This window comes from Pelophylax lessonae (genome assembly GCF_965119305.1).
Source record: "Pelophylax lessonae genome assembly, chromosome: 5".
In the NCBI taxonomy this organism is placed as follows: Eukaryota; Metazoa; Chordata; class Amphibia; order Anura; family Ranidae; genus Pelophylax; species Pelophylax lessonae.
Window position 1 is genome coordinate 361,895,557 of NC_138772.1, and position 20,561 is coordinate 361,916,117.

At 43.1% G+C, this 20,561-nt stretch overlaps 1 protein-coding gene across 2 annotated transcripts in view; it reads right to left on the minus strand.

Moving 5' to 3' along the window:
• Positions 1-20,561, minus strand: part of ZNF236 (zinc finger protein 236) — a 358,788-nt gene that overhangs the window by 36,633 nt on the left and 301,594 nt on the right. For both annotated transcript variants that reach the window (XM_082258772.1, XM_082258771.1), the window contains exon 29: positions 14,213-14,341. In XM_082258772.1, coding sequence (XP_082114898.1) covers positions 14,213-14,341 — 129 coding nt within the window. The remainder of the gene's footprint in view (positions 1-14,212; positions 14,342-20,561) is intronic.

Sequence of the window (20,561 nt, forward strand, 5' to 3'; positions counted from 1 at the left end):
GGCAGAGATCTGAAGTTTCACACTCCAGAGTTCAGTGAGGTCCGAGTCCTGGTTGAATAGAAGGGACACCCAGTCCTCCTCACAGTACACACAACATGTACAGCTGAGGCTATCAATTACAGGCTATGTGCTGGAGCTCACCTCTCCAGTCACCAATTATCTCTTGTACATAATTGGGAACAGCTGTCATGCAGATAACAGAGGAACGAGGCAGCAGAGAGAAATCACACTTTGGATAGAGACAAGTACACAGTATAGAAAGCTGTGCTCTGTCCATATTACTTGCACTTCAGTCTATTTCTATGTTTTGCACAGTTTTTCTAGGTTAAGACTATAAAAAGAAACATAAGAACCAAACTGTAACTGAGGGGCAGGCAACCACTGAGAGGCAGCTATCTACCTAAACAACATGAAAGAAATAAAAGATCACTGGGTTCAGTGCCCCAATTTTTTAAAGAAACTAACTTTAATATATATATTTTTTTTTTTTAATTTCAATTATTTTTTACAATTTTATTATTTTTTAACATTTTTTAGGAGCGCCATTGAGGGGTTTTTTTGTGAAATATCAGGGGTCTAAACGGACTTCTAATGTCTTACTTTTGAGACAGAGAAAGGGAGTGAGGACAGAAATTCCTCAATCCATTTCTCTGCAGTCTCAGCTGCACTGGACAGTGAATGAATGGGAAGTCCTCTGCACTAAGCGACTGCCTGTTCATTCACAAACTGAAGCATAGTAAATAAAGTAGGGCAGGGGATGGTGTCCACAGGACAGTGGACGGTGACAGTCGTTTTTATTTTTAATATTTTGCAATTTTATAATTTTTTTTATAGTATTATTTTTTAACAATTTTTTTAGTAGCCCTGTTGGTTGGCTTTGGTGAAATATCAGGAGTCTAAACAGACCCCTGATGTCTCACTTTGGAGACAGAAAAAGAAATGAGGACAGATATTCCGCAGTCCCTTTCTCTGCAGCCTCAGCTGCACTGGAAAGTGACTGAATAGGAAGTGCTCTGTGCTGAGCGGCTTCCTGTTAATTCACAAACTGAAGCATAGTAAATACAGTCTACTATGCTTCAGCTATGAATGAACACAGTGAGTGATAGGTATCGTTCATTCTCTGTGTTCATTCAGATATTTACCGACTCCTTCCAAGCTCTCCATCCTGAAACATCCCTCACAACAGGAGAGAAGAGGAGGGAAGCTAGCAGCGCTATGGAAGGGAGGGACACGGGGCACCAAAAGAGAAAGAACAGGGACAGGAGGGGTGGCATTTACTAGAACCAATCACCTTTCTTTCTGCAGCTGTTCAGTGGTTGCAGGAGAAAAGAGGATCGGTACCAGTAAATGCCGCCCCCACTTCCCCTCATGTCCAAGTTCCAGGGGTTGGCAAAGAAGGAACGCAATCTACCCGTCACCTAACCAATTGTGTGTAGATCACAATCAACAGGTTGCCGACCAGGCCTGACCGTTATTAATAAAATGTGACATAACATGCTCCTGATACATAGCTAAAATAACATGAAGTATTCCTTCCAGGGAAATACTCAAGGCCAAAGTACTGACAATAGTTATGCAGGAGTGGAATGCTTAGTATGTTTGGTCTGTTGGGAAAAAAAAAAAAAAAAAACGGGATTTTTTACAGTTATGGTTTAAGAACCATAGGATTGTATGCAGGTTGTAAAAATCTGAAAACTCAGTGAATTCTGAAGTGATTTGTTTATCTGTGTGGTTACAGTATAAGTACTAAAGTAAATGCAAATGTGCTCTGTCTCAGCTCTGTCAAAATTACTTATATTGGTACCATAGTGTAGCACCCTCCTAGGTAGGTGCTAGTGAGGGAGTATAGCTTTTGGCTCAGTCTGCCTATCAGAGGAGCAGCAGGCAAATCTATATTGCTTTCTGCCTACCAGAGAGCAGGATCTGTGAGTTAGGTCTGCTCATAGTGCTCAGTGCTTGATTCATCTGATCTAGGGAGTGTTTCACACTGGTCCAATAGGGAGGCATATTGGACAGAGGAGGAAATCTGACCAATGGGTACACAGGCTTTGATACAGCGACTGGCATAAATGGATTTTTGTAAGAACTTACCGTAAAATCCTTTTCTCTTAAGCTCATTGACAGACGTAGTCTTCTTGATTCTCAAGAGCTGGGTTATGTTGTCTCCGCAGGAGTAGGACTAGGCAGAATGACAAAACGTTCTGGCTCCACCTTAGGGGCAGTCCCTGAGGGTATATCCTCCCTCTCTCTGCTACAGGGAATCAGTTCTGTTTAAAGCAGTACAGAGAATTTAACCCAACCCAACTCAATGATAGAGGGGCGGGTACTACGTTTGTCAATGAGCTTAAGAGAAAAGGATTTTACGGTAAGTTCTTACAAAAATCCATTTTTCTCTATCGCTCATTGACAGACGTAGTCTTCTTGATTCTCAAGAGCTGGGACATCCAGAAGCAGTGCCACAAATGAGGGGTGGGATTGACAAAATCAAAACCTTGCGGCCAAACGAGGCATCAGATGATGCCATTACATCAACTTTATAATGTTTAGTAAAGGTATGCACCGACGACCAGGTAGCCGCCTTGCACACCTGGACCACTGACGCCTGATGGCGAAAGGCCCAAGACGCACTAAGTGCCCGAGTGGAGTGCGCCTTAACAGGGAACGGGGGCTCCCGACCCTTAATAGAATAAGCCTGTACTACCGTCTGTCTGATCCATCTGGAAATGGTCGCGGCAGATGCAGGCAACCCCTTTTTGGGTCCATCTGGGATCACAAAAAGTGAATCCGTCTTGCGAAACGAGTCTGTCGTTTTCAAGTATACCCTGATCGCCCGGACCACATCCAAGGAGTGTAACGCAAACTCCCGAGGATGACTGGGCTTAGGACACAGGGAAGGTAATACAATTTCTTCATTCAGATGAAATTCTGAAACCACTTTTGGTAGGAAGGATGGATTCGGACGAAGAACCACCTTATCTCTATGAACCACCAGATATGGTGAACGACAAGATAATGCGGCCAGTTCTGACACCCTGCGTGCAGAAGTAATAGCCACCAAGAAGGCCACCTTCTGGGACAACGTGGGTAGAGGAATCTCCCTAATATCTTCAAAGGGAGGTTTCTGAAGAACCGACAACACTAAATTAAGATCCCAGGGGGGTAACGGCGCGTGCACTGGCGGAGCCAGATGTCGCACCCCCTGGATGAAATTCCGCACCAAGGAATGAGTAGCCAAAGGCTTCTGAAAGAAGATGGCTAATGCTGAGACCTGACCCTTGATAGTACTCAAGGCCAGTTTCTGCTCAACCCCTTGTTGCAGAAAAGCCAATATTCGACTAATCGAATAAGACCGAGGACGGAACCCCAAAGGTTCACACCATGCAATGTAGGACTTCCATGTGCGATGATAAATCTTTCTGGAAGTCGCTTTCCTTGCTTCAACTAGAGTAGGAATAACTGAAGCTGACAAACCTTTGTCCTTCAGCACCTGGGTCTCAATAGCCAGGCCGTTAAAGCCAGCGATCGTAAAGCAGGATGGAAGATCGGTCCCTGAGACAGTAGATCCTCCCTGAGAGGAAGTCTCCACGGGACGTCCGCCACCAGTCTGACCATGTCGGCGTACCAAGCTCGACGAGGCCAGTCCGGAGCTACCAGGATTACTGGGATTCCTTCCTCCTCTATTCTGCGAAGAAGTCTTGGCAGTAACGCGAGAGGAGGGAAGGCATATATTAGCTGGTATTGCCCCCACGGGGCGATCAGTGCGTCTGCGGTTTCTGCTAGAGGATCGCGGGAGCGAGCCACGAATCTCTGAACTTTCCTGTTGAATCGTGATGCCAACAGATCCACATCCGGGGTGCCCCACCGTAGGCACAACTGGTGGAAAACGTCTGGATGGAGGGACCATTCCCCCTGATCCAGGGTCTGACGGCTGAGATAATCTGCCTGCCAATTCTCCACCCCCGGAATGAACACCGCAGAGATTGCTGGAACAAATCGTTCCGCCCAGCGAAGAATGCAAGCCACTTCTTTGGCCGCTCGGGCACTCTTGGTGCCCCCCTGGTGATTGACATAAGCCACGGCCGTGGCATTGTCCGACTGGATCCGAACCGAGCTGCCCTGGAGCTGCTCGGTCCAGTGAATCAGACAAAGTCTGATCGCTCTTAGTTCCAATACATTTATCGGTAACCTGGATTCTTCCGGGGACCAAAGTCCCTGGACAGATAACTGACCGAGAATTCCTCCCCATCCGGATAGACTGGCATCCGTGGTCACTGTCGTCCAATATATTGGCAGAAATGACTTTCCCTGGCTGAGCATCGGAGACCGAAGCCACCATACCAGAGACTCTCTGGTCTGTTTGCTCAATCGGATCTGATTGTCCAGGGATTCCGGATTCCGATTCCATCTGAGAAGAATCTCTTGCTGAAGAATTCGGGTATGGGACTGGGCAAATGGGACTGCTTCGAACGAAGCCACCATCAACCCCAGAACCCTCATGCAAGTCCGAAGGGAAGGCCAGCTGTTGGACAGTAACAACTGGACTGCAGATTGAATCTTTCGGAGTTTCCCTACCGGAAGAAAAACTCTTGTCCTGACTGTGTCTAGAATTAGACCCAGATATTCGAGCCTCTGGGTGGGAACCAGAAATGACTTTTGCTGGTTCACCAGCCACCCGAATTCCTGTAAAGAAATCATAGTAATTTCTATGTTTTGTAGCAAGGTCTGAGGAGACTCTGCATGAAGCAGAAGATCGTCTAGGTAACCTAGAATCGATATACCTCTTTGGCGCAGAAGTGCCAACATTGGGGCCAACACCTTTGTGAAGACCCGCGGAGCCGTGGCGAGACCGAAAGGTAACGCCACAAACTGATAGTGGTTCTCCTCTACGGAAAAGCGTAGAAAACGCTGATGTCCTGCGAAAATGGGAATGTGAAGATAGGCGTCCTTGATGTCTATGGACGCTAGGACATCCCCTGGATGCAGGAAGGCTGCTACCGTGCGAATGGACTCCATTCTGAATCTTCTTATGTTGACGAAAGAATTGAGTGCTCTTAAGTCCAGAATTGGACGCACTTTGCCCTCTTTCCTGGGTATTGTAAACAGGTTTGAATAAAACCCTTGAAACCGTTCTGTCCAAGGAACGTGGACTACCACTCCTTGTTGTAGTAAATCTGTGACTGCTCTCCGCAGATCTTCTAAACGATCTGCGGATAGTCGGATATTGGAAGGGAAGAATCGCGCCGGTGGGAGAGATCGAAACTCGATCTTGTACCCTGACCTTATGACTTCGCAAACCCATTTGTCCGGGATTCTGGAAAGCCATGGATCCGGGAACCGGCGAAGACGTCCCCCCACCCCAGTTATGGGTGGGGGCGCACCTTCAGGCTTTGGATGGTTTATCTTCAGGTCTGGAGGGGGCGGGCTTTTGCTTGCCCGACCAACGACCCCTGACGCCTCCTGCAGGAGCTTTGGAGGACTTAGTTTTTTCACCCGCTGGACGAAAAAACCTCTTGTGAGCAGAAAAAGAAGGCCCTCGTCTTTGACGAGTTCCTCTACCTTTAAAATTTTGCGGTAAAAAGGTGCTTTTTCCACCGGTGAGATCCTTAATGATCTCATCTAAGTTGGCTCCAAATAGACGCTCTCCTGAAAAGGGGATATTAGCCAATGCTTTTTTGGAACCTTGGTCGGCTAACCAACCTTTTAGCCACAGTGTACGCCTGAGAACCACTGCTGAGACTGATGCTCGCGCCATTAATGGAGTGGCGTCTAACGCCGCATCACATACAAACTGTAACCCCTGTATCATTTGTTCCAACAAATCTGATACCGCCTGAGGGACTTCTTCTAAGTCCCGGCATAACCACTTGGTCCATTCAGTTACAGCCTGCGAAACCAGACCAATAGCAATTATTGGTCTGAAAGCTGATCCAATCAAGGAAAACATGGTGCGAGACATAGCTTCTATCTTGCGATCCACTGGATCTTTAAAAGACGGAGCGTCTTCTAAAGGAATAACCGTGGCTTTATTCAATCTAGCAATAGGTGAATCCACCACAGGTGGTTCTGTCCATTTCTTAATAAGGGTTTCCTCAAACGGATAACGCCTGTCAATGCGTTTAGAAATATTAAAAGTGCGTTTTGGCAGACGTCATTCTTCTTCGATTGGATTGCCAAAACATTTGGGCAATGGAAAAACCTTCGCCACTTTGATGCGCTTTTTAGTCCCAAAAGGGATCTCAGTTTCAGCTATTTCTGATGGAATACCCTGTAACCTTAAAGTCTCTTGAACAATGAGTGCGTTTACCAACGCTTCCTCTCGGGCTATGGCGGATGCCGAAACATCCTCCTCACTGTCTGAAGAGACAGGACCCGAGACACCAATACCAGATGAAGTACCTGCAACTGCAGAAATAGGCTCAGAGTCTGAATCCGAGGTTTCAGATAATAAGGGGTTAGGCGGGGGTCGCTTTTTTGCGCCCTGTCCCTGACAAGCCACTTCCACCCGGGACACAAAAGTTTCCATAATAGCTGACAAAGATTCAATTGTCAATGGGGTGCTGGAGGATCCCGCAGACCCCTCGAGGGGATCCGGAGGAGATACATGAGTGGCAGGGTCCATGTTAATACAGGACACCTTTGCCAGCAAAACAAAAAAACTTTTTCTTTTTTTTTTTGTGTGTCTCCCCCTAGCGCAATAGCGCCCCTCAGAGTACCTGCTTCTCGATCCCAGAGAGAGAGAGAGGGACCCCCAGGTCTCACCAACCGATGCAGTGCAGTTTCCAACAAACTGCAGTCAGCGTCTGTCTACACAGACTGGAAGGAGCTGTTTGCTTTTTCCCGGGCAGAAGGCGTGGCTCCGCCCCCTGTGTACGCCTTCCGGCGTTCCCAGCCCTCCACGAGGTAGCTGGGCTCACAAAACATGGCCGCCCCCATAGAAGAGACATAAGACTCCAAAAACATGGCGGCCGGCGTGACCTGAGGACATACATGCATTCGGTCTACGGCAAAATGGCGGCGGACCGCCGATATCGTCTTCCCAGCACATCCACCTGCACTCTGCTAAGAGGTGACATATGGATCTACAGAGATACACTGCACATAAGGTAGGATTATACCTCCTATGTCTGCTGTAATGTTACAGTCTGCTGGGTAGAGTGTTAGCTCTTGAACCAAGTCCACTTCCCACAAACACATGCTGTATTACAAGGGGGACTTGTAAGTATCAGATATATACTGACCATATATGGAGGGGCCCATAATATATACTGCCTCATAATGAGGAAAAAAGGGAACGTTTACTCACCATACCGCACCGACAGGCACCCTCTCTTCACAATACCCTCTCCACCGGGGTGGGGGTTTGTGGACGCCTCGACTCTCTGGTACCTGGCGTCCAAGCGAGACTTTTAACTCGCAAAGTCAGTCCCTTTACTGGGACTCCGTCGCGGCCGACCCAGCGCACTGGTCTGCACGCGCTCGTAGGCAGAAACCGGGGTGACCACTGGATCTCAACATCCAGCCCGTCGCCCGGCCCCGCATACTTACTTGAATATGTCGCGGCCGACCAAGCGCAATGCCATGGTCTGCGCGCGCTCGTAGGCCGGCTGGGGTGACCACAAGTGTCGCCCAGTCCGGCATTTTTTGCTTGAAGATCTCACAGGAAAAAAACACTGGAGAAAACTACCTAAAAAATGTCTTTTTCTTAAAGAAAAAAAGTCTTGCCAGGACCAAAAGATCCCAGCAAGGAACTTAGGTCCTTACTCCTGACTAGACAGAAAAAAACTGATTCCCTGTAGCAGAGAGAGGGAGGATATACCCTCAGGGACTGCCCCTAAGGTGGAGCCAGAACGTTTTGTCATTCTGCCTAGTCCTACTCCTGCGGAGACAACATAACCCAGCTCTTGAGAATCAAGAAGACTACGTCTGTCAATGAGCGATAGAGAAAGACCGATTGTCTCGGTGCATTGTGGGGTGTGGTATAAAAGCCAGAAGCACATGTGCTGGGGGTCTTTGGCTGGTGAGCAGAGTCCCGGAGGGAGGGTGGCGGCTGCCTCCTCCTCTGTAGCAGTGGCAAGCAGTCACAGGCAGTCGGCCAGAAGGAAGGAGCTGAACCCAGAGGTCCATAAGAGCTGACCAAAAGGGTAGAGACATTGGAGACCCTCGAAAAACAGTATCGTGAATACAGGGGACCGTTTCTACCGGCCTGACCCGAGGGGGGCTACCCCGGTGTAGGATAGTCAGAGGACGGGTGTCAGCGGTTGGAGTGAAAGGGGGTACTAGGTGTGTATCCCGAAGATAATTCATCTTAACAAGTCATCTACATAGAGACTTAATCCTAAATTCATCTAAGTGGCAAGGTGAATCTGCAGCCTGGCTGCATCTACAGACAGGAGTCGTCATCTATTGTATATAGTTCAAGTTGGAGTATCCCACTCTTCCCTTCTACCATCCCTAATTTAAACAAAACCCCAAAAACAACTACATCCCCTAGACTGTTCATTGACCGAGCCAGAGAGTAAAGAGTTAAATTGTGCATGCTGCAGTTGCTATTGGTAACCCAGGGGGATCCCAAGGTGAACAATCCAGCAGTCCTCAAGGGGGCAGTACTACAATAGGAATACATATGCATAAAGTTGGCTCAGCAATGTTTTGCAAAGAGAAATAATTAGGCTGAACTCCCTAAGGCTGCCCAAATCTTACATGAATCTTTTTTTTTTATTGTTCAACCAGCAGACTGAATGAAAAAAAAAAAAAAGAGACTAATTTCCCCCATCCACACATTTGAAGTAGATGGGGAAATCCCTCACGCTGTGCTATTGTATACTGCCGTGAGGAGCCTTCCCCACTGGCAGAATACACTGATCAGTACTGCTGGCTATAGTCATCGGCACTGATCGTTCGGGAAAAACCTGACAGGCTGGTTGTTCACAAGCCAAAGACACAAGACAAGATTGACTTGTGAACAACCAACTGGCCCACACATGGATCTAAATTTGGCTGGTTCCTGCAGAACCGGATACATTTTGATCCATGTTTTTTATCACATCTAGTGAGCAAACTAAACTTATTTCATAGGGGCGTTGTACTGCTTTACATCATTTAAACACAAATCAGTTATGAAATAAATGTTCAGTCATGTGCAAACCACTTTTGTTGACTTTTCCAAAATTCTATTAGGCAAACATTAGATCATTCACACAGCGGATGCAGATACCAGCGATGTACTTGAACAAATCACACATTATTTGACATTGTATATTCATTTTCACACGCTAAGTTAATAAAAATGGAAATTATCACAAAAAAAAGCAAATCCCTTGACACCCTTTAAAAAAAAAAAAAAAAACTAGAATCGGGTATTCCAGATTAGTGCCAATGATTAGAAACTCCTTATACAGTATATAGGCGGAACCTTTTATTGTTATTAAAACAATAGATCTCTAGGGTCAGGTATTATTTTTGCTATTAAGAGGTGTGGTGTCATAATGCCAAGATAAAGAGCTTTCTGAGGCCCTTGACAGTTTGATGCATGTCAAAATACTAGAACATCATCAAAAAGTTTATTTATTTCAGTAATTCCATTCAAAAAGTAAAAAGCATATATTATATAGATTCATTACTCACTGAGTGATATATATCATGCATTTATTTCTTTTAATTTTAATAATAAGGCTTACAGCTAGTGAAAACCCAAAATTCAGTTGCTCAGAAAATTAGAATATTGTGAAAAAGTTCAATATATATCACAAAAGGTCATTTCTAAAGAAGCTTGCTGTTCACAGAGTGCTGTATCCAAGCATATTAATGCAAAGTTAAGTGGAAAGAAAAAGTTTGGTATGAAAAGGTGCACAAGCCACAGGGATACCCGCAGTCTTGAGAAGATTGTGAAGCAAAGGCCATTCAAGAATTTGGGGGAGATTTACAAGGAGTGGACTACAGCTGGTGTCGGTGCTTCAAGAGCTACCACACACAGACTTATCCAGGACATGGGCTACAACTGTCGCATTCCTTGTATCAAGCCACTCCTGAACCAGAGACAACGTCCGAAGCGTCTTACCTGGGCCAAGGATAAAAAGGACTGGAATGTTGCTCAGTGGTCCAAAGTCCTCTTTTCGGATAAAAGTAAATTTTGCATTTCATTTGGAAGTCAAAGTCCTAGTTTCTGGAGGAAGAGTGGAGAGACACAGAATCCAAGTTGTGAAGTTTCCACAGTCAGTGATGATTTGGGGAGCCATGTCATCTGCTGGTGTTAGTCCACTGTGCTTTATCAAGTCCAAAGTCAGTGCAGCCCTCTACCAGAAAATTCTAGAGCACTTCATACTTCCCTCTGCTGACATCCTTTATGGAGATACTGATTTAATTTTCCAGCAGGACTTGGCACCTGCCCACACTGCCAAAAGTACCAATACCTGATTTAATGATCATAGTATCACTGTGCTGGACTGGCCAGCAATCTCGCCTGACATAAAACCCTTAGAGAATCTGTGAGGTATTGTCAAGAGGAAAATGAGAGTCACCAGATCCAACAATGAGATGAAGGCCCCTATGAAAGAAACCTGGGCTTCCATAACACCTCACCAGTCCCACAGACTGATCGCCTCCATGCCACGCCGTGTTGATGCAGTAATTCATGCAAAAGGAGCCCCGACCAAATAATGAGTGCATACTATACTGTACATCAACATACTTTTCAGTAAGCTAGCATTTCAGTATTAAAAATCCTTTTAATTGGTCTTATGTAATATTCTAATTTTATGAGTTTTCACTAGCTGTAAGCCCAAATTCTCAAAATTAAAATAAAGAAATGAGTAAAAAATATCACTCTGTGTGTAATGAATCTATTTAATATATGATTTTACATTTTTAACTTTTTGATGATATTCACATTTTTTGAGATGCACCTGTAGATCCAAAAAACAAAAATGTATTAAATTGCAGCTCCCAAAATCTTTTTATGTGGTAGCTGCATTAGTTTTCTTTTTCAGATTTTTTTTCCTTTGTTTTCCCCTGGTGATCCAGCCAGTAAGGATGTTATTTTTCAACTTACTTTAATGAACCAAGTTGTCCAGACAAAGTAGCAGTTAGAAGGTGGAAACAAACCATTTACTGACCGCTGACAGGGTGAAACCTTTATCCCAAGAGGAGAAAGTGTTAGCTGGAGTTCAGCTTCAATTTGTTAGTCAAGTTCATCAAAATCACATTACCCTTTCCCCAGACTGACAATGCTGCTATCCAAAGATGTCTGCTTTACCCTTTCATCCAGAATGTAGACACCTTAAGACAGAAAGTGTGCTGGCTGGATCACCAGGTGAAATAAAGGGAAAAAAAGCCTAAAAAAGAAAACCAATGCTGCCACCACATCAAAGTATTGGTACGCTGCAATATATTACAAATTATAAATTGTTTTGGGTTTAATACCAAAACTAAAAACTGCACGAAAGTACACTCAGAAAGAGACTGCATCAATTTAATCAGCACGGGAGGTGTGACAGGAAGGAAACGTTGCTGTCCAAAAAGAACATTGGAGGATTACATTTTGTCATTGGACATATACGTCAGAATTTCTCAGCCAGCGCCCATGTGCACCGCTACATACAGGTACATTGCGGTGCCTGGGAGAACCACCCTCCAGCAGTAAATGGACTGTTGGTGGTCAGCAAGTGGTTAAAGGTAATCACAGATCATCATGGAACCAGCTACCCAATGAACATATAGTGGGTATCGAAAGTTTGGGCACCCCAGGTAAAAATTAATGTGCATAAAGAAGCCAAGGAAAGATGGAAAAATCTCCAAAAGGCATCAAATTACAGATTAGACATTCTTATAATATGTCAACAAAAGTTAGACTTTATTTCCATCATTTACACTTTCAAAATAACAGAAAACAAAAAAATGGTGTCTGCAAAAGTTTGGGCACCCTGCAGAGTTAATATCTTGTACTGCCCCCTTTGGCAAGTATCACAGCTTGTAAACGCTTTTTGTAGCCAGCCAAGAGTCTTTCAATTCTTGTTTGAGGCATCTTTGCCCATTCTTCCTTACAAAAGTCTTCCAGTTCTTTGAGATTTCTGGGCTGTCTGTCACGCACTGCTCTTTTAAGGTCTATCCATAGATTTTCAATTATGTTGAGGTCAGGAGATTGTGAAGGCAATGGCAAAACCTTCAGTTTACGCCTCTTGATGTAATCCCCCGTGGATTTAGAGGTGTGTTTAGGATCATTATCCATTTGTAGAAGCCATCCTCTCTTTAACTTCAGCTTTTTCACAGATGGCATCAAGTTACCATCCAAAATTTGCTGAAATTTTATTGAATCCATTTTTCCTTCTACTTGTGAGATGTTCCCTGTGCCACTGGCTGCAATACAACCCCAAAGCATTATTGATCCACCCCCATCCTTAACAGTTGGACAGAGGTTCTTTTCATTAAATTCTGTGCCCCTTCTTCTCCAAAAACGTACCTTTGCTCATTCCGGCCAAAAAGTTAAATTTTAACCTTATCGGTCCACAGAACTTGTTTCCAAAATGCATCAGCTTGTCTATATGTTCATTTGCAAAGTTCAAACGCTGTTTTTTTTGGTGAGGACGTAGAAGAGGTTTTCTTCTGATGACTCTTCCATGAAGACCATATTTGTACAAGTATCTCTTTATAGTGGAATAGTGTACCACAACTCCAGTGTCTGTCAGATCTTTCTGAAGGGATCGTGCAGTCAAACGTGGGTTTTGAACTGTTTTTCTCACAATCCTGCGAGCTGTTCTGTTTGATATTTTTCTTGGTCTTCCAGATCTTGCTTTAACTTCCACTGTTCCTGATGACTGCCATTTCTTAATTACATTCTGAACAGAGGATATTGACATCTGAAAACGCTTTGCTATCTTCTTATAGCCTTCTCCAGCTTTGTGAGCGTCAACTATTTTCTGTTTCAGTTTTCTAGACAACTGCTTAGAAAATCCCATGGTGCTGATTGTTGGGGCAAGGTCAGATGAGTCTGGGCATTTAAAACCTTTGAGATTGACATCACCTGGTCTTCCCAGATGATGATTGAGAACAATCCATGACACTGGCAGGTCTCAGCCTTGCAAAGGGGGCAGTGCATGCTATAAATTCTGCAGGGTGTCCAAACTTTTGCAGACGCCATTTTTTTTGTTTTCTTTAATTTTGAAAGTGTAAATGATGTAAATAAAATCTAACTTTTGTTGACATATTATAATAATGTCTAATCTGTAATTTGATGCCTTTTGGAGATTTTTTCATCTTTCCTTGGCTTCTTTATGCACATTAATACAAATTTTTACCTGGGGTGCCCAAACTTTCGATCCCCACTGTATTGGGATGCATCTTATTTGGTCATACAGTACATGCTGAAGACTTTCTATAAGATCACAAAAAAGCCACATCTTTCTCAAAAGCAACTCTGTGCTGACATAAAATAAAACTACTTCTTAGGTGTCTGTATGTTGTACGTGAAGAAATCTTGCAACCAAAATTATACATTTAAAATAAATGTTCGCAAAACTGTCAGTCAGCTGTCCAGAATTACAGAGGCCGACGTTACAAATACACGCAAATGTAAACAAAACTTCCTGCAAATACTTTGTTAAATGAGCGGTAGCTGGATTTGTCTTAGATAGGTTCCTGATTCTGTCCACATTTTGTTTGATAAAATCCTCTCCCTTTGAGATTCTGAATACAATTTTGTTCTCTGTATGGCTCTCCTCTATATAAAAGAAAACAATGTACATTTTTTCTTATGCTGTTTGTATAATACAAACAAAACACATTCTAATGGCTCGTACACAGGATCCGAAAATCAGATGAAAAATACCGCTTTCGAAGCGATCGTACGATAATTGGATCATTAGTACACAGCTTTCAAGAGCCGATCATGACAGTTTATCCGATCGGACAAGCAGGAAAATTTTTCTCGTACAATAACCAGATCGTACGACTTTCATTTAATCAGTACAGTTGTTGTCTGAAAATACAATACAAAAATACTACAACATATTACATCACTTTTGATTTTCTTTTTGTCCTGTTGTACGAGAATTTCCGTAACTTTAGTAACCTCTCCATTTTCAATAAGCGACTAGCATGCAAAAAAAAAAAAAAAAAAAAGGACGATCTGTTGTCTGATTTTCAGATTGTGTGTACGGGCCATAAGGGGAAGACATAGCACCCATATTTTTTGGTGGTATTTGAAGAGACAGCAAAGTACCTGGTAACTGAGATCAGTAGTATTGCTGGAAGGCTGTCCTCCATGACTAACCAATATGACCTGTTGAGAGCCAGTTCCACTTTGTCCAGATAAGCTGTTATCAGAAAGAATGCCAGAGAATTGTTGGCTCTGTTGAGAAATCAAATATAATTTAAACATTCAGCTCTGAGAAAAAAAAAATTGTATCTAGAACGTGGTACATACTATTAGTTTTCTTTCATTGAATCCAGCAAACTGAACGAAAAAAAAAAAAAAAACACCTGACAGATCGCTGTACTAAGACAAGCAATTTTAGTACAGCAATTTCCCCCACACTGTGCTATTGTGTTCTGACAGGGGGACTGCCCCTCGCCAGGGCACACTGATCATTGCTTGCAGCCATTGGCTGCGAGCGTTGATAGGATGCCGGTCAGCTGCTAGACATCAGGCAGTCAGGCTGCTGTACACACTGGCCGAATGTAGACTGGTTTCTGTTGAACCAACTGATATTTGGCCTGCGTGTACCCACCTTAAGACTTATTGAATTTAAATGCATTTAAATGCTTCCTTGTAATTGAGTATTTTTTCTCGTTCAATACTTTTATTGAGTTTTATAAAACCGCCATAAAGCAAGTTACAAAACAAAAACAGAAGTAGAAATACTGTTATTGTTACAGAAGTATTATAAATGTTATACTGTATAGTGAAGTTTGCACAAAAGGAAGGAACAAAAGAAAAAGGTAGAATTATTAATATGATATTCTGAGATATTAAGATTTTGAGAAGGTATTCAGAACATTGCTGTGGGGGGAAAAAGGGAAAAGGAAGAAGTCAGCAGGGTGTGGGTAGGGTAAAGTGGGTAAAGGAGAGGGCATCGAGAATAGAACTTGTACCACAAAGGTTAATACAAAGTAAATAAAATATAAGTCTTAACTACCAAGCATTCAGAACCTGTTCCTCAAAACCCAGTGATAGGCCATGTTTAATTTAAGGGTCCCAAATGCTTATAAAAGTACTAAATTTATCGCAATCCATGGCTTCCATTTTTGCATGTTATAATGCATTATTCATCCTATGTTTAACTTCTACAAGATTCAAAGTTGTAGTCTTCCAAGCTTTGGCTATGGTTTGTTTAGCGGCATTAAGAAGCTGAAGGAATAATTTGAATTGTTTTCGTAATTGAGTATTTTTTCACACCACAATTCTTGCACTCAGTGTGCATTTCCGCATGTTGGGTTATAGGAAATTTAATGTATTTGTAATGCATTCCAGTGCGCATATGCAGAAAAAAATAATGTTTTTCAAAGAGCCTTGTTTACACCACTGTGGTGCTTTATTGTGTGTTCAAAAAGTAAAACATGCTGCATTTTTTTTCACATGTAAACGCACGTGAATGCACCACAAATGTATGTAAATTCAACTCAGTAAAATTACTAAAATTATTAACTAAAAACCTAAATTTATTAACAAAAAAATGCACCATAAACACATTGTAAAGGCATTACACATACATATAAACTTGCACACTGAATGCATGAATTGTAGTGGTAAGTCCCTAAAAAAACACACCTGAAGACTGGTGTAGACAAGACTTTAAAGTTCATGTAAACGCTTACAATGATCTTCTCTTATTTGATCCCTTTAGACCAGTTAAATGTATCATTGAACATTTTTTTTTTATCTGTTCGTTAAGTGCAAAAAAAAAAAAATTGATGATCCTGTCAACGCTGTTCCTAGCATTCTCTGTGGACTACAAAACACCTCTGCTGATGTGTGATGGAGAAGTGAAAGGGGAGAGTTGTTCTGCGATCCTGCATAAATAAACAACAGTGAGTGAGTTGTATTCTGGGACAGGAGGCCTGCAGCTTGCAGGATTACCAAGTGAAAAAAAAAGGAAACAAATCCTGAAAATAGAAAACTAATGTAGCCACCTACCTGATTAACCGATTGTTAAAGTGTTACTAAACCCACAACAGTAAAATCAGTTTGTATATGCAGTAAAGCATGCCTTTTATACTCACTGTGGAACGTAAGGGGTAAATCTTCTGCATTATGTAGAAGGGCTGTTTGATCCTGTCTTCCCTGATCCTCCCCTTCTTTTACTTTTCCCAATCCATCTGCTGATAGAGCAGAGCCTTGGAGGCACTCTGCACATGCTCATTTTGGTGTGTATTGCTTTTTTTTTTTTTTTTAGTTAGGAGAGTTTATGTGATCAGCACAGGGCCAATTATCACTGTCCAGACAGAGGGTCAGAAGTCATGAAGCCTTATAGGACAGTCAGAGGAGAATGAAAACTCCTCCTACAAGGATTAACCAGACACTGATAGAAGTCACAAGACTGCTATGTACTGCTGATGGGAAAAGGTATTTAGTAGTTTAAATTTACTAAAATAATTGCATTTCCTGTGTACTGTGGGGGACCAGATATGGTGAATGCAGGGTCCTGGGTTTAGTAACACTTTAAGCTGCCATATATTACATTTGTGCTCTTGGGTTTAGACACGTTTTAAAGGCATTTTTAAACATTTCTATTCAAGAGTTACTCATTCTTCTAACTGTATGCAATTGGAAAAATGTGTGAATCTCAGGTGAATGGTATGTGAAAATGTTTGTAAATAGACCCCCTAGACTTTCATAGGGTTTCCCCGCATCCAATTTGCATGACAGAAGAGTGTAAACAGCTCTCAATGGTTACGGTTCACACAGCTCAGGGTCGGCCACGGTCCGCACTGGAAAAGGGTCCTGTGCGTCTTCTGGTCAGTTTCAGGTGTGAATTCAGCCACAAATTTGGACCTAATTCACACTGGAAACGGAGAACAGAGTCGGATCCCCTGCTGTGAGCCGCGGACGCAGCTAGTGTGAACCCAGCCTAATATAAAGCACTATATCTACTATACAAGCTTAGAATACACAAACCTATTGTAGTACACTTATTTTAGGTTTTACTTTTTCAAGATCGCTTAGAAAGTAAACACTATAACATTGCAGGTATTAACAAGTAGGAATCAGAATCTGGTTTGGTCTCTGTATTCCTGGTCATTTAACATTTTTTATTGCAGCTTTCTCTTCTGTGGTATTAAAAATATGTTAAAGTGACAGTTTCAGCAAGATTGACTGGCAAAGTAATCTATTAATGTGGACGTCAGGCTTTTAGCATGTTTTCAAACAAAAAGAGTGCCAGCACTACCACATTATGCTACAAGGAGTGGAAAAAATAACATGAACCAGTACTAGTGTTATAGGGCCGAATTCTATTTTATAGGCTACACTGAAAATATTGCAATAATTTGATTTCATTTAAATTTAATTAAGTTTTTTGACCACTATTCTTCGCATGGCTTTCAGCTCACTTTGCTGCTGGCCACAATGATCGATCTGCAAATCATTGCACGTATGTCTAAACAACTGTTGTATTACATTTATAAATCACTGCACATATCATCTGTTATATTTGAAGATAAGTTATATCATATTATTCTTTGCTACGCAGCAAAGTGCATATAATTCGATTTTTCACTTTCCCTTCTTAGAGTACAGTAAAGGACACAAGGACAGAGATTGGACACTGACTAACAAAGCTGTTAAGACAGTCTGGCATATCCTTTTACACTCCCAGCCTGCCTCAGTTTGTAGCAAGCAATAAAAAAAAGGGACTGGGGCATGTGGTAAGTCAAAAATCAATTTTTTTGTTAATCACACAGTAAAAGACACAGGGAGAGTCAGAGATATAGGGACATCCAAAAGCAATGTAACTGTGGGTTGTGCAAGATGAAAAAACAACATCCCAACAGACCCTATTAACCTAATTGTAATAAGTATAAATATAGTATAGTAATAGTATTAGCCCCCGTTCACACTGGGGCGACCTGTCAGGCGACCTGGTCGCCTGACAGGTCGCAGTAGGTCGCCTTCCATAGAGAAGCTGCGGACCCGTTCTAATAGGAGCGACACAGGTCGCTCTGACTCAGAAAAAGGGTCCGGAGCTTCTTTGGGGCGACCCGGAGCGACCTGCATAGACTTCAATGTAATGAAGTCCGTGCCGGCCGCTCCAAGGTCGCGGGGCGAGCAGCACGCCGCGACCTATGAGGTCGCCCGGCAAAGTAGCGTCGCCCCAGTGTGAACGGGGCCTTAATGAGAAAGACCTGTGAAGGTTTTCCCAGGTTCGGAACACTTGAGAGTAAGCAGACTAGTGATCTTAGAGGTAGTTACTTCAGGAAACTTCCAGGGAAGGGCTTTGAATATGGTGAGGACTTTAACAGGGAACCAAGCCCCCAGTATCAGGTCTGAAAGGAGGAATGCCCACTGATACCCTACAATTTGTAGGGCATAGGCCAGAATAGTTCTTGGGACAACCATCCCCATATTTTAGGTTTGCCATGCTACCCTCACAGTTAGAATACCACCAAGGGAAAGACTTATGCAAACACAGTAGAGCAAGAGGAGCAATCCCAGGTTGTGTCCACTGTTTCAGGACTGTCACCAGGAGGACAACAGCAAGTTGCCGACCCTTACTGTTTCTACATAGGAAGAGGTCTGAAGGAACACAGGAAGTGTTGTGGTCCCCATTCAGGACCAAGTTACCACCCGCCAGTAATGTACAGTGCCTTGCGAAAGTATTCGGCCCCCTTGAACTTTGCGACCTTTAGCCACATTTCAGGCTTCAAACATAAAGATATAAAACTGTATATTTTTGTGAAGAATCAATAAGTGGGACACAATCATGATGTGGAACAAAATTTATTGGATATTTCAAACTTTTTTAACAAATAAAAAACTGAAAAATTGGGGGTGCAAAATTATTCAGCCCCTTTACTTTCAGTGCAGCAAACTATCTCCAGAAGTTCAGTGAGGATCTCTGAATGATCCAATGTTGACCTAAATGACTAATGATGATAAAAAGAATCCACCTGTGTGTAATCAAGTCTCCGTATAAATGCACCTGCACTGTGATAGTCTCAGAGGTCCGTTTAAAGCGCAGAGAGCATCATGAAGAACAAGGAACACACCAGGCAGGTCCGAGATACTGTTGTGGAGAAGTTTAAAGCCGGATTTGGATACAAAAAGATTTCCCAAGCTTTAAACATCCCAAGGAGCACTGTGCAAGCGATAATATTGAAATGGGAGTATCAGACCACTGCAAATCTACAAAGACCTGGCCGTCCCTCTAAACTTTCAGCTCATACAAGGAGAAGACTGATCAGAGAGCAGCCAAGAGGCCCATTATCACTCTGGATGAACTGCAGAGATCTACAGCTGAGGTGGGAGACTCTGTCCATAGGACAACAATCCGTCGTATACTGCACAAATCTGGCCTTTATGGAAGAGTGGAAAGAAGAAAGCCATTTCTTAAAGATATCCATAAAAAGTGTCGTTTAACCACTTAAGCCGCGGAAGATTTTACCCCCTTCCTGACCAGGGCCTATTTTGCGATTCGGCACTGCGTGACTTTAACGGACAATTGCGCGGTCGTGCGACGCTGTACCTAAACAAATTTGACATCCTTTTTTTCCCACAAACAGAGCTTTCTTTTGGTGGTATTTGACCACCTGTGCGATTTTTTGATCATGCGCTATAAACAAAAAACGAACGTCAATTTTGCAAAAATAACAATATTTTTCACATTTTTTAATATGAAATTCCCCCCCCCAAAAAATTTAAAAATCTAAATGTTTTAACATTTTAGGCCAATTTGTTTTAGGCTACAAATTTTTGGTTAAAAAAAAAAATCGCAAAAAGCGTATTTTGATTGGTTTGCGCAAAAGTTATTGCGTTTACAACCTAAGGGAAAGATTTTTGTCATTTTTGTTGTTTTTTTTTTTATGCGTAATGGCGATGATCTGCGATTTTTTTGCAGGACTGCGACATTGCGGCGGACAGATCGGACCCTTGACTGACATTTTTGGGGTTACCAGTGACATTACTACAGTAATCAGTGCTATACATATGCACTGTTACTGTAAAATGACACTGGCAGTGAAGGGGTTAACTTTTTTTGAGAGGGAGGGGTTGTGTGTGTCCCTAGGGGCGTGATTCTAACTGTGATTGGCTGTGGCTTGAAGTGTAGGAACAGTGATCAACGGTCCTACATAGTAGAACCGTATGATCACTGTTCTTACACAGGGGAGAATGACAGGCGGCTTGTTTACATCAGCCGCCTGCCTTTCTCCCGCTCTAACGGACGATCGCAAATGCCCAGCGGACATCGGGTCCGTCAGGCACACGCGCGGGGGGGTCCATGTCCGAGTGGGAGCGCGCCTCCGGCGGCGCGCACTCGCTCCCCAGAGCCTCACAGGCTAGTGACGTACCCATACGTCACTTTGTCTGTGAGGGGCTGACCACCGCAGTATATGTACTTGCGGCGGTCGGCAAG